At 39.1% G+C, this 15,218-nt stretch overlaps 1 protein-coding gene across 1 annotated transcript in view; it reads right to left on the reverse strand.

Moving 5' to 3' along the window:
* The window catches only part of LOC5573899, a 65,140-nt gene that overhangs the window by 20,217 nt on the left and 29,705 nt on the right, over positions 1–15,218 (reverse strand). The window contains exon 2 of the mRNA XM_021847641.1: positions 2,080–2,667. Within this exon, the coding sequence (XP_021703333.1) occupies positions 2,080–2,500 (421 nt within the window). The 5' untranslated portion in view covers positions 2,501–2,667. The remainder of the gene's footprint in view (positions 1–2,079; positions 2,668–15,218) is intronic.

A 15,218-nucleotide genomic window follows, 5' to 3' on the forward strand; every position in this document is an offset into this window, starting at 1 on the left:
ATTCTCTCACAACTATGTTCCTAGAGTGCTCTGACGTGTTTGTGTGTATGAAATGCTTAGGACTTTTCCAGGGACTAATCGTAAACACGATAGTAAACGGAACAATATTTTTTATGAGACGTTTCATGGCGTTTTTCAATAGCCTACACAATGGCAAGACAAAGTTTGCTAGGAACTCTAGAAAACATTGAGAGATTTTTAAGTTTAATAGTTAATAATGTATCTCCACAGCTGCCATGGAAAGAATATTGGGTTAGGGGGATAAGGTGGTGGGGTCGAGTTATTAGAGTCCGCGGTTACAAAGCAAAGCCATGCTGAAGGTGTCTGGGTTCAATTTCCGGTTGGTAGTCAGGGAAATTTCCATTACGAAAAGATCCTGGGCATGGGGTTTCATCGTACCTGCCACACGATATACAAATGCGAAAATTGCAACTTTGGCAAAGAAAGCTTACAGTTAATAACTGTGGAAGTGCTCAGAAGAACACTAAGCTGAGAAACAGGGTCTCCCCCAGTGTGAACGTAATGTCGAGAAGAAGAAGAAGAAGAAATTATTACAATATAAAAATAAAGGAAAATCGAGTTACGTTATATTGAGGTATCACTGTACAGTCAACTTTCGTTCGTTGCACTAAACCCGTGGCCCGATTAGTGAAAGACTTTCACTAATCGGGCTAAGATTTGAGCTGTCAAAACACCGATTACAATAGAAATTCAGGGCTACCAACATTGACAAATTGCGGTTTATGTCAGAATGTGACGCTTGTCTTCGTTTTAGGTGGGCTATAGCCCACTTAACGGGAGCCCGATTAAAACGAAGTGCAATTAAACGTAATGCAACGAACGAAATTCGACTGTATTGCATTTTTTATAATTTATAGAATAGTGTTGCCAACTATAATAATAACTTCTCTCTCAGTAAAAAATAAGAGTAATTTCAATACCTTCCTGTAATTAAAGTAAAGAGCGCACATTTTTTGCTCTTTGAACACCCTAAAAAATGGGGGCATATTTCTTTTCGATCGGGTGCTGTCAGTTCAATTGAAGATGGCGTGGTAACAGCAAGCGTGTTGTACGGTATTACGGTTTTACCGTATGTGCCGAAAAAAAAGGAGCCTGACCAACTTGCCCCAGTGCCGTCGCATTGAGGATTTTTTTCAGCTCCCTCAGTGCCCTAGTGTACAAAAAAAAAAAAAAAAAAATGGTGGGCCAAGAATACGAAGCAGTCGACCACGAGGAACCGGAATTGTATCCGGAAAATGGACGTCAGTGCCGTCCAGCACTCTTGTGAGAGCATCGCTATTAAGTTGCGTCGCCGGCTGATCATGGCCCCTTCTCCTTGACATTCTTTTGAAGAATAAACATTAGGTTTTCAATGAAAAAATCTGAATTCGTTAAAAAAAAAATTAATTGTATGATTGAAAAAAATCCCATTCTTGCTGTGGTTCTATTTCATTAGAACTTTTTCGAAACAAATGGAACAGTATGTTGTCATCTAATTCTTTTTAATGCATTTGAACCCTCTGAACAGAATCTCAATAGAAAAACTTAAAAGTAGATTAGAGTACCCTGGATTTTGTAGTGGATACGAGTAACTGACACTGAAGAAGACTGCAAGTGATAGTCGAAATACGCGTATCTGTCAAAGATAAGCATTTAGGGTACAATTAAAAGGTACAAACTACTCCAGTATACTTATAAGTTTCTCGACAGAAGTATAGTTATACATATTTCTGTCGTTAGATGGTGATTCTGTTCCATTAGATTTGAACAATTTGTGACAAAAGCAAACTAGCATAATATGGCAGCCTAAGATAAATTTCTCCACAAATTTACGCACAATCATGACCGTCTATTTTGATGATTTGTAGAGATTGTAATCGTTTACTACAACGGTCGTAAAAAAACGGTTGAAGTGTAATCAATTCTTCATTTCTGTTTCAAAAAGTGCCTCAAAGAAAAAATAATGAAATTAATAACATGTTTGTAAAAAGTTGATAGCAACCATAGTTGTAATCCCATGTCGAATGCTCCATGAGACATCTCAAGAAACAGCTACGAAAAAAAAACCCTCCAACTCACCTTGCGGCTCCGATGGGACTTCTGACATGAAGTTCTCCGATCCAGAACCCCCACGATTGAACGGCGATAACGGGCCCGGCTGGTAGACGTGATGGTCCGGAGGAAATGCTTGCGGTTGTCGGAAATGGGGATGCTGCTGCCCATAGAAGTGTCCTTCGTCCGGCGGTTGATGGTGTTTCTGCTGCCCGGGAGGTTGATGATGCTGCCGATAAGCAAAACCATCGCCAGATTCAATTAACGTCGTCGGTTGCCGCTTTGATGTGCTGATATTCGACGACGACGAGCGATGTAGCGAAGGTGATGATGCCCCCGCGGAAGGAAATAGCGCTACAGGGCCGGCCAAGGCTGGGCGGATATAAGGGGAAGCATCGCACACGGTTCCTATAATTAGCTGCAAGCACAGAATTACTATCGGTGGCATGTTGATTTCGGTTCGGTACGCGTCAATTGCCGGCCGCACCCGGGGCGAAATGTGACACTATTGCTGGCCCGGTTCTTGGGATCCAATTTTGATGGCGGGATTCTGAGGTTGTGGGGGTTCCACTTGGATGGGGTTTGCTTAGCAATTGGGGCGCATCATTTGGCGATCTGGAATTCGAAAAATGTGGTATTATAATTGGATATGTCAAAAGAACGGTTTTCAGTTTTACATTTATTCCACAATGTAGGACGTACTTTATCTACGCGGTTCACTTGTAGGACGAAAACTACGTGAATGGAGAAGAATGCTTGGAGCCATATTAATTGGGAATGTTGTTTATTGATACCCAAAAGCGTAATCAATATAAACCACTAGGTTAACCAAATTTCTGTGAAAATTACTTTGTTCAACCTCTTGTCACCATGTATAATTGCCTTTGATGGAGGTAGCAGTATAAATTTAATGAAAAAATGAATACATACAACCGAATTTTACACGTCACTGAACAAATGTAGGTGCAAATCGAGAGATAGCTCATAATGAAAACCGAAATTCCATCAGATTTTCACATTAAAGCATCAAAGGATACATCCATCTGTGTTGGCAGGAAATGACCCCATAACGAGAGACGTGACAGACATGCCAATCGTCGAAAGCATCTTTGGTTTTACTTAACCTTTATCATTCACCTTCTGCCTACCGTCTGCTCTGCACAGACATTCCCATGTGTATCTTTAAATAACAAGCCCAAGAACTCATAGCCATGTGACAGGCCATCAATCTCGTGTCGTTTGTGGGCCCACTTGTGGTGGAAACGATGACTCTATGTCATATGATGTTAAACATGTCACTTTAGTGGGAGATGTTGACTCTACACAGCTAGTGTCTTGTACCATAGTATTCATTTATTTTATCAGTTAATTACTGAAATATTAGAATGGTTCAGTCATTCAGTATTTAAATACGTCAATTCACAGGAAGAAATTCTCGCTATAACTTATAAAAAAAAGATTCGAATCGAGAGCGTGGTTCGAAATAGTTCTTCACCATTCAATCAACAACTGTGTGCGAAAATAATGATATAGCCCATCATCTGAGTGACTGAACTCATCATCAAAATCACTCAAAGGTTTGTTTCAATCATTGATGATATAATTAATTAAAATTCTTCCCCCGGCTAACGAGTTCATAATGCGTATTCATAGACTGGTAAAATAAACTCCCGTTCAATAATTACATTCATTTTGTTTCGAATGGCTTTCAGTCAACAGCCAATCGATCAGTTTGGATATTAACACAAAAAAAAAGTGTGACATCCCTGCTGGAACCAATTTGAATACAATTTGACGATTTCCGTTTTCCTTCCGGCGAAATGGACGACAATTAACCCCGTCATTCGAGCGTCAGTTTGAAGCAGTTAAACTTTGCTGCCATCGACGTCGGTTAGTTAGGGATCCAGTCATCAATTATTTTTGTTGGCACTCAATTATCGGAGCTTTTTCGCCCACCCCCGGGCCGAGGGCAGTTTTGGCTTTGCCTAATTAGTTTGGTTGTTTAATCTGCTTAGGTTCGTTTGGGGAATATCGATGCTGTAAACAGTCGAGTCCAAGCGTTGGAGCGTATTATCTATCGTAATGCATATTCCACAAAATTTGATTGCACAGAAAACTAGTCAAGCTGAAAAGAAAACATGAACAAAAGGAAGCGTGGATCTTTGAATTTACAATTTCCTTCCAAAAACGTGGGTTTGAAACTGTCACTAAACGAGGCAAAAATGAAAGGAAGGACGTTTCTCCGGAATGTGCACTTTCTTCCAATGGTGAAATGGTTAATGTTGATTGTGTTGCATCGAAGTGAGCAATAAGTTTGGAGGATTTAGCCAGGAGATCTTGAACTCCGATAGGGGAATCAAGTTTTCCTTTCAAATCGCAAAGAAAGGAGACTGTGGCGTTTTTCTGGAAATTTCTAATGATCGCGAATTTCTTATTAAACGTCTTGAACTGAAGAAGCATATTTTTTATACTTATGACGACAAAACTTAAAGTTTGTTCAGAGTCGTCTTGAAAAGTCTCTCTAGGCAATATAAGTCACCTGAAAAGATCGAAAATGGAGTTGATGATTTTCTTAGATTCTCTCCAGCCCAAGTAATCATTATAAAAATGAGAACCCACCCTGGCATTCTTCGGAAAGGACCACCGTAAGAATATTAACAAAAGTGATCATCATGTCTACATATTAAAATTTTAGAAAAATGCAAAATTTTTCGATATTTTCGATGTCCGTGGTACAAATTTCTAGAAACCTGGAGGAAATTTACAGAACTCCACTCAACGCCGTCGGTGCCAAAAGTGGGGTCATGGTACCAAACATTGCTGCGTGGATGCTAATTTCATGATTTGCGGAGGTTCTTCTCGCGCTTAGGACGTCTGTCCTGTGAAGGAAGATACCAACAAGTTTATGCAGAGGTAAATTCGGGGCCCCCAAAACAGAGGTATGTACGGCACGCAGCAAGCCCCTCGGCTGGCTTTGGATCACACTGGCTACCACAGTGCATTGGTAGGGAATAGATGTTGGTAGCAGGTAAGATGATGACAATGATGACATAATTTGGAAACGTTCCGTCAATCTTGATGATAAGCAAAATTGATTACTTCACAGTTATAGTTGCTATTGTGGGAAATTTATTATTGATTATTACTGAACTAATTTACATTGAAGTTGAAAATTAAAAGTTGAATTACTATTACTATTACTATTGAATACGGTAAGAAAGTGTAAAATATCCTTATCAAAGACCAATGGTTTAATATTAGATTTGTTTTGCGTTTAGAATCTGGCATTTCGAGATAGCGTCAAATTGTACCCAATCAAGATCGTTCCATTGCATTGGTAATTCGAACACAGGAAATAAGTATGCATTAATTTCTTCTCATAAGATAGGTGAATGATCGAATGTCTTTTGTATAGCCGAAATATTAGCAAGCCACTTTAGCAGTCGGAACAACGTAGTCCCCATCACACGGTAGAACACCAAAATTGTAAGTGTAGGTTGTTACGAATGTGAATGCTAATTGTTAAATCAATAAACTTATTCCAGCTTAAAGCGATCAATCACACACAGTTCGAACGAAACGTGTAAATTTCTGAGACATATAATGCACATAATTGGAGCGTGGAATATCATGGATATTTACATGATATGTCATGTAAACTTCAATTATATGTCATGTAATCCAACAGGATCCTGAGTGATTACATGACATATAACACATATTTACATGATTTCAGAATTAAATTTATATGACGTCGTGTTTATATGGCATAAATGAAGTTTACATGACGTGTAATCTTCATTATTTTTAACTGTGCACATCCCGTGTTTAGCTACAAAGATTTGGTGCCTCTCCGTACAAAGGCATCATTAAAATTAGAAACATAATTATATAAAGTAGATTTGTGACAAGCTGTGTAGTTATAATGTGCTGAAAAAGCAGGACTTTGAAATTATTTTGTGGAGATACAAAGAAAAAAAAATTGCTTTGTAGTAGAAATATCGTTTTGGAACTCTATCGAAATTTTCTAAAAACTTGGAAGATTCTCTTGAGAAGCTCTTTGTAATGTTCAGAAGAAATTTTGCAGAATATTAGAAAAAATCGTTGAAACAAAAATTTTATTGCAGTAATGCTTGGAGTAAGTCCTGCATAAATCCAAGAAGAACTACCTCTAAAAATTGAAGGACGAATTTAGAATGCTTGCCAATCATCTGAGGAATTCCCGTAAACTTCTGAGATTAATACAAGAAAGAAATCTTCAGAGAAGTCTCAAGAAGAATACTTGAATTTTATTAAACCAAATTAATTTGTGGAAGTATCCATGGAGATGTTTGTAAATGAATACGTTGGAAATTCTCGAAGGGATTTCTTTGCGTACTTTTGGAGAAGACCTTTTGGAGAGCTCCTCTGAAAAATTCTATGTTGAACCATTGAAAAATTCCGAGAACGATTAATATAGAAATTCTTGAAGAATCAGTGAAGAAACTGTGTAATTGTATACAAATTTCCGCAATTTCTTAAAAAAATCACAATTTCGTCACATTTTGGAGAAATCTCTGAATATATTTAAACAAAAATTGTAGGCGTCATCTGTAGAGTTTGATATTATAATCCATTTTCATAAGTTAGACTACATTTCAATGTAAGCTTCTAGGTTGGCAACGTTAGCGACGGTCGGGAGAGTTCTGGGGAGAGTTGACGTGAAAGCAAGTGAGTGAGACTGTGCGGAACGCGGGTTGTAAAACAATCGGACCCTATTCGACCTGATTCAAAGTGCTCTTTAGGTAGTCGAGAGTTGGTGTCGCCAATATGACCTTTCGGTTAACCCGAACAAAACATCTATTGTTCTTTTTACGGAAAGACGAAACCGCGATGGAATTCGACCTTTACGTCTTTTTGGCACTGAGATTAATGTGACTGATCAAGTAAAGTATGTCGGAGTCATTCTAGATTCCAAACTTTCATGGACACCTCACATTGATTTCAGAGTCAAAAAAGCTTGCATGGCCTTCGGTCAATGCCGGCGAACTTTTGGTAAAACTTGGGGCCTCAAACCCAAATATATCAAATGGATTTACACAACAGTTGTTCGACCAATATTGGCATATGGATGTCTTGTGTGGTGACAAAAGGGCGAAGTGAGAACAATCCAATCAAAATTGGGCCATCTCCAAAGGATGTGCTTGATGGCGATGTCTGGTGCGTTCTCTACAACTCCCACAGCAGCGCTCGAGGCCCTTTTCGACGTTGCGCCACTACACATATATCTTAAACAAGAAGCACTTTCTTGTTGTTACCGTTTATGGGTACTGGATCTACTGGAGAAAAATCCAGTGAATCGTAGATCTACACACACTTCGTTGTTTCCACTTTTGGTGAATTGGGACAAAATTGTCCTTGCTCCAAGTGATCTCACAATTGCTTGTAACTTTCCTTACAGGACATTTACCACACAATTCCCTTCACGGGAAGAGTGGACGTCTGGCTATTTGGAAAGAAGTATATCAAACAATATAGTATGTTACACTGATGGCTCCCTTCTAGAAGGTAGAGCTGGTGCAGGAGTATATTCTCGTGAGCTAAGGCTGAATCAGTTTTACTCACTTGGTAGAAACTGCACCGTTTTTCAGGCGGAAATATTTGCCCTTATGTGTGGAGTGCAATCAGCACTTCAACAGCGCTTAATGGGTAAAGTCATACACTTCTGTTCAGATAGTCAGGCTGCTATAAAAGCTCTCGCTTCGGCCAACTCAAGGTCGAAGCTTGTTATCGCATGTCGAACTCAAATTGAGGAACTGAATTCAGTCAACTCTGAAAACCTTGTATGGGTACCTGGCCATTCTTCCATCGCTGGAAATGCATTGGCTGATGAGCTAGCTCGCGATGGAGCATCGCATGACTTCATTGGCCATGAGCCGGCTATTCCAATTTCAAAGTGCTGGGTGAAGCTTCAGATAAACTCTTGGGCGGCAACTCAGCACAAGCAATATTGGAATAGTTTGCAGTCGTGTCGTCAAACAAAATTGTATATTACTGAGCCATCTCCAAAGGTGGCGAAGTATTTAACAAATCTGTCAAAGCAGAATTGCAGTCTCTTGGTCAGAGCGTTGACAGGCCACTGCCGACTCAACTATCACATGGCAAATATTCAGCGTGCTGACTCATTTGTGTGTAATAGTTGTTACTCCGATTATGGAACTTCGTATCACCTAATATGTAACTGTCCAGTTTTTTCGCAAATGCGATTCCAATTACCTACTTGGTAAACACTTATTAAGTGAAACTGAATTCAGAAGCCTGAATCTTCAGGACATTCTGTTATTCTTAACCCGCTGTGGTAATGAGGTATAGGCTCTCTTTACGCTCATGCGTTTTTAGGGCGCTGTTCGAACCCATTGTGGTATGGAGCAACATGCTCTCATTTCGCTTATGCGATCTTCCCTCTTCAAGGGACCCCACTCCTATTTCCTCCCATCTTTCCCTTTCCCTTCCTCTCCCATCGGGTAGATGATGAAATAGGCTCAAATATGGCGATGGCACAAATCTCCCAACTGGCGGGGAACGTGCCTTTGGAGCCGGCCTTCTGATACCTTCTGATACCTGAATATATTTAAACAAAAATTGTAGGCGTCATCTGTAGAGTTTGATATTATAATCCATTTTCATAAGTTAGACTACATTTCAATGTAAGCTTCTAGGTTGGCAACGTTAGCGACGGTCGGGAGAGTTCTGGGGAGAGTTGACGTGAAAGCAAGTGAGTGAGACTGTGCGGAACGCGGGTTGTAAAACAATCGGACGAATAAATGTAATTTAAGTGCTTTTAACTACCTGTCTGAATTACTATTCCGAAACCAGACTTTACATCTGGCGACGAGGATTGAAATTCAAAAGGTTTCGCGGTTTAAGTTTTTCAGAAAAAGTGAGGAAATACCAGTTGTGAGACTGGAGCAAAGGCTGAAGGCAAGGGCTGAAGGGGCACAGCATCTGCCCTCGACTTCCAGCAGAAGGTAAGCGACGAGGTTATGTACAACATGATGGTAGTTGTTGAAGAGCTTCGAAAACAGTGTTAGAATCGTCAATATTGTTGTTTTTGTTTATATTTTTTTCAATGGTGATAACGGGTGTTTTTATGAACGGTGGTATGACCGACGAAGAACGAGAATGAAAAAGCAAATAAATGAAATAGTGGTGACATTTTGTTATGTTTGCGTTTTGTATGGAACTTTGTTTTCAATTACGACGTCATGGGAGGGTTGTGTACCCAGATGGATATTCTACAGCTGCAAAATAAGACACGTGAAGGTTGAAAATTATAATTGTTTTTGGGTTGTTGGTCTTGTGATGAGAGTGTACCTAAATTGAGCATTTGGACGCGTTTGTGAGACGGCAGTATTGAATAAATTAAGAAGACAACGGTTGGGTACCAAAATACAAGAGCTCTGGTTGTGTACCATACAATGGAGTTAAAAGTTATGTACCTGTGTGCGGATCCTTTCCGAATGTAGTGAAGGTTGTGTACCAATGGAGGAAACCTTTTTTTTGCTGTGTGCGTTGAATAAAATGAGAATGAAAATGGTTGAGTACCATAATACAAGAGTCCTGGTTGTGTACCATATGATGGAAAAGGCTGTATACCTGTGTACGGATTATTTCTGAATGTAGCGAAGGTTGTGTACCACTGGGGGAAAGAGTTTTGGCTGTGTGCCATGTGAAACAGTTCTTGTTTTAGCTGTACAAGAAAAAAAAGTATGGCGAACAATACAAGAAATAATAGCGAATGAAGTGATTACATATGAACATATTGTTTATTGAGGAAAAGCGACTATTAAAAGGAATAACGTAAGTGGTTGGATGAGTTCTGCATTTATGTTATTAAGGTGCAGAAGTATGGTTATGCGCCGAATACACGCCATATGCGAGGGTGACAGAATCATGCATTTTCGATTAACGTTTCGAGCTCCCAAGGTAAGTGGAAATTTGACTTGGTCGTATAACAGATATTATTACAGATTACAGATACTATGATTTTCACCGATATATGTAGCACCATTTGAAAAAAAAAACAGTTCAATGATTTTTTTTTTAAATTTTAATGTATTTTAACTAATTCTACGCATGTTACATGCTCATGAATTTTATTGCTTTTTTTATATGAATTAAATTGTACGGAGTTCCGTAACGAACCATGATATGATTCTTTGGAAACAAATAACAACATTTTTGACGGTTCAATGCAACAACTAAATACACTTGTAAGAAATGTAAGATTTTATGTTACATTTTAATGTTTTGAAAACAGGATGAACATACCTAGCCGCATTAAGCCATTCGATGTGCATATCGAAACAAGCAGGTTACCATCGGAGTGGGAGGTATGGAAACTGGATCTTAAATCGTTTTTCATTGCACAACGTATTGAAACACAATCCGAAAGACGAGCACAACTGGCATACTTGGGTGGACCGGGACTTCAAGAATTACTGCGACACCTTCCGGGAGTAAACCAGGTTCCACATGTGACATTAGATCCTCCTTTCTACGATGTTGCTATCAGATGTCTCGATGAATATTTTGAACCATTTCGTCGCAAGACATTTGAACGTCACGTATTCAATCAAATTAGACAAACTCCTGGTGAGCGGTTTGCGGACTTTGTTATGCGTCTCCGTAAACAAATCTCAAGATGTGGTTATGACGCAAATGTAGTAGACGAACTCATTGCGGACAGAATTGCCCAAGGTTGTGCATCGGAAGATTTGCGTATCAAACTCCTCCAAAAAGATAGAAGCCTTGAAGAAATTGTTGCTTTGGGAACCAGCATGGTCGAATCGGTCGAGCACTCCAAGAAATTCTATCAATTGTCCACATTGAAACCAGAATCTCACGATATCAACAAAGTTTCGGAACGTCGCTGGAATTGGAAACCTCAGAATACCAAGCGGGAAGGCATGTTTCAACAACCTCGTTTTGAAAAACGAGCAAGTGAACGTCAAACCGACCGTTTTATTTGCTACAGTTGCGGTCGAAGAGGTCACATGCAAGCCAGCGATGAATGCCCAGCAAAGCGCACAAAATGTGCAAATTGTGGTAGAATTGGGCATTGGGCCAAACGATGTTATTCTCGTGGGGATTCTCATAAGCGACGTCAACAATCCCCTGGCAGAGGACCACCTCAAAAACGAATTCGTGCGATCACTGAGGAAGTCGAAAAGCAGCAATCATCGGATTACATTTTTTTCGCTATGGGTCGAAACGTGTTCATGTTCAAAGTGGGAGGAGTTGACATCCCGATGACTATAGACTCAGGAGCGGATGCGAACGTGATAACAAGCGACATTTGGGAACAGATGAAAGAATCAGGAGTTAAGGTTTGCGAGATGACCAATGAAGTAGATCCCTGACAACCAGAAATCGCATGAAAGTTTACGTTACAACTCGTTTATTCATACTAATTACATCAAACTCGCTAAACACCGTGCATAAACTCGTCAGATTGATGAGTTTCCTCGCATAAAACACTTCTTTTCTGAGTTCATTTGTACATTTTGTTTCGTCTCGTACACACGTACAAAATAAGTCGAATCAATCCGTAGCAGCTGTCAAATCATCATTTGTTATCATAAGTTAAGTCGCATAATATTGCAAGTTAGTTCGGTAGAATATTTATACACTCGCATTGTATGTTATTATTCATCACATAATATATGCACGCATATCGCCTCCACTTTTACACGTAGAAGGCCGTTTCGCAACATCTTATAAGTGAAATTTTGCACATATAGAGCCTCCAGGTGATTTCGTTATACGTACATTTTGGTTGTTTGGGATCGAACTCTCATTGCGTACGCATCGAACGAACCAATGAAGATGAAAGGTATGTTCCACGCAGACATCGAAGCAGGAAATCGACGAACATTTTCACCATTCTACGTCGTGGAAAATGGGCAACAATGCTTGTTGGGTGATAAAACAGCCAAAGAACTACAAGTATTGAAAATCGGCTTAAATGTGAATTCGATAAATTCTGAACCAAAGAAACCTTTTCCAAAAATCCGAGGATTCACGGTTGAGATTCCAATCGATAAGGACGTCCAGCCAGTCCAACAGCCCTATAGGCGCCCTCCGAGTGCTATGGAGGAAGAAATTGGGAAGAAGCTTCGTGCGCTTTTGGAGCGAGACATAATTGAACGCGTTGCGGAACCATCACCCTGGGTTTCGCCAATGGTACCGGTAGCGAAAGATTCGGGGGAAATAGCCTATGCATCGACATGCGTCAGGCGAATAAAGCAGTGCTGCGCGAAACTCATCTTTTGCCTATTGTTGAAGAACTACTGGGGTCAGTAAATGGTGCTGTGCGGTTTTCGAAGATAGACATAAAGGATGCCTATCATCAGGTGGAAATTTCTGAGAGGTCTAGGCCGATTACTACATTTATCACCAAATACGTTCTATTCAGGTAAAGCGAGAACGTTATCTCCAAGTTTTTTCTTTTATTCAGATGAATTTGAAGTTGTTTTGTATAATGTTAAATAGATGAACTCCCATTGAAATTATTTGTTTTATTCTTCCAATTGTTTTTTTTAACCACCATTGCTTTCAACCAGATACAAGAGGCTAATGTTCGGTGTGAGCTGCGCACCAGAGCTATTCCAGAAAGTTATGGAATCAGTTCTTGCCGGTCTTGAAGGAGTAGTTATATACCTCGACGATGTTATGGTGTATGGTACAAATCAAGATGAGCACGATAAAAGGTTGGCCGCTGCACTACAACGACTATCTGAATATGGTATTATGCTAAATGATCAAAAATGCGTCTATAACGCCGAATCACTAGAATTTCTTGGACATGAGCTCTCTTCTATTGGCATTCGTCCAAAGGAAAGCAGATTGAGTGCTATTCAACAATTTCGGGAGCCTCAAAACGTATCAGAACTACGAAGTTTTTTGGGTCTAGTTTGCTACGTGGGTAGATTTATACCACATCTAGCTGCAAAAACTGATTGTTTGAGACAGTTGCTTCGCGCAGAGGTACCATTTAAATGGACGGAAAATGATAACGAACACTATATTCCCAGTCAACATTTTGGTTGGTATAACTTTTATTATACATCATTCTATATGAATCAATTTATTCGTACAGAATGCATGAAAAGGCTATATACATACCAAAGTGGAGGCTATATACGTACTTGGCACGACTTTTTCAGACTTTCTGCGATCAGATATACGATGCCAACAAACTTGGATGAAAATAAAAAAAAAAGTTTTCAGCAAGCCTCGAACGCAGGACCTTTGGATTAGGAACCGGACACCTTACCACTGTACCACCAAGGGTCTCGTGTCATAATTTGTCAATATTAATACATGTTTCATGTACAGCGACACATACTGCGTTGTTCTTGGAGGCCCATCGTCAGCAGAACCAAGTTTGGGTGGCAATTTTTGCTAAGTTATTGCGATTTCATACGATGCTTTCTGGATTGATATATGAGCTGTCAGTTTATACAACTTAACGTGATTCTATGTTGCACTATTTACGACATGTTTTGTTGTCAATCTGTGTCGTTTATGAATCGTATTGGGGATTTATATACAACTTGTGTTTACATTGATAGCGTTTAATTAGGCATGTTGTGCGATTCTGATTTTTGACGGACGAATATGTGATTTTGGATACACATTCTTATACGATACGTGGTTCACTGGGTTTTATTCTTCGTGTAGCAATACGACTACCTCGGATTTTGACTCGTTAACTGAACAATTGAATGAAATGATTGATTATCACAACCACCACTATGGATTAAGTATTATAAGTTGGTATAGAATTTACTAATAAAATTGTTATAGGATTACGTAGAGATCCAAACTTTTTTGTTTAACGTAGTGATCGTTTTGATGGGGCTTTGCTATGGAGTTGCTATCATCATTCTTAGGCGTTTAAAACATCAACTTTTTTCGGCCCTAAGTGTTTTTGTTGAAACACAAATTGGTAAAAACATTTTCATAGCTGCCAAAAGCACTGGGCAGCAAGTTAATTTGCCGACTTGCAAAAATCACCTCGCAATAAGTCAAAAATTTTTGTCATTGGTGTCATTAATGCCAAACATCGGTCATGGAATAATTCTCAAAGTAATTCCAACTGTAGAATTTTATTTGATGAGTGCTCTTCAGGATATTTCTCAATTCAATACCCTGATAGCCTACATGTTTTTCCTCTTCTAGAATTTCCATCTACGATTAACTTGGTCTTAATCGACTCTAGTCATCTTTGTAGCCAATTAGTTACTCATGCTGATTTTGATTCTGATAATGTCCCTGTTACATTCCAAATATCCCATGAACCGATTCTCAATCCTATAAGCTCCACTTTCAATTATTTTCGAGCCGACTGGAGTAGATATGAAACATACATTAATTGTAACTTGATGGTAACATTTCTTTACAAACAAAACTTGTTATTGACAATGCCCTTGAAACTTTAATAAATTCCATTGTTGAAGCCAGAAGCATTGCAATACCAAAATGTGAAGTAAAATTTGAATCCGTGATTATATAAGATGATCTTGAACTCTTGATCTGTCTTTAAAACACGAGGAGAAGGCAATTTCAACGCACTCGCAATCCTGCTATGGAAATTATATCTGCAGATAAAATAAAAATTTTGAAAATAAAATATCTCAATTGGATTCCGGCTTTAAACCTTTTTCAATCAAGAGATCGTATTCGAAAATTCCTGGGAGACTGATTTGGAAGAAGTGAGACCTATTATTAAACAAAATCAAAAATATGTAAGCCCCTGGCGATGATAGAATTATCTACATCCTGATCAAGGACCTACCAGAGAGTAGCTTATCATTCTGGGTTGATATATGTAACTAATGTTTTCTGTTGTAATATTTTCCTGACAAATGGAAAAATGCCAAGGTTGTACCAATATTAAGACCTGACAAAAATCCTGCAAAAGCTCGAAATCATAGTCCAAAACGCTTGCTTTCCTCCATTAGTAAATTCTTTGGAAAGGTCATTTTGAGCAGAATGATGGTCCACATCAACGAAAATTCAATTTTTGCCAATGAACAGTTCGGATTTCGCCATGGACATTCGACCACTCATCAACTTTTACGTGTATTTTCCGTTCCAACAAATCTGATAGCTATTCTACT

Source organism: Aedes aegypti, chromosome 2 (genome assembly GCF_002204515.2).
Source record: "Aedes aegypti strain LVP_AGWG chromosome 2, AaegL5.0 Primary Assembly, whole genome shotgun sequence".
NCBI lineage: Eukaryota > Metazoa > Arthropoda > Insecta > Diptera > Culicidae > Aedes > Aedes aegypti.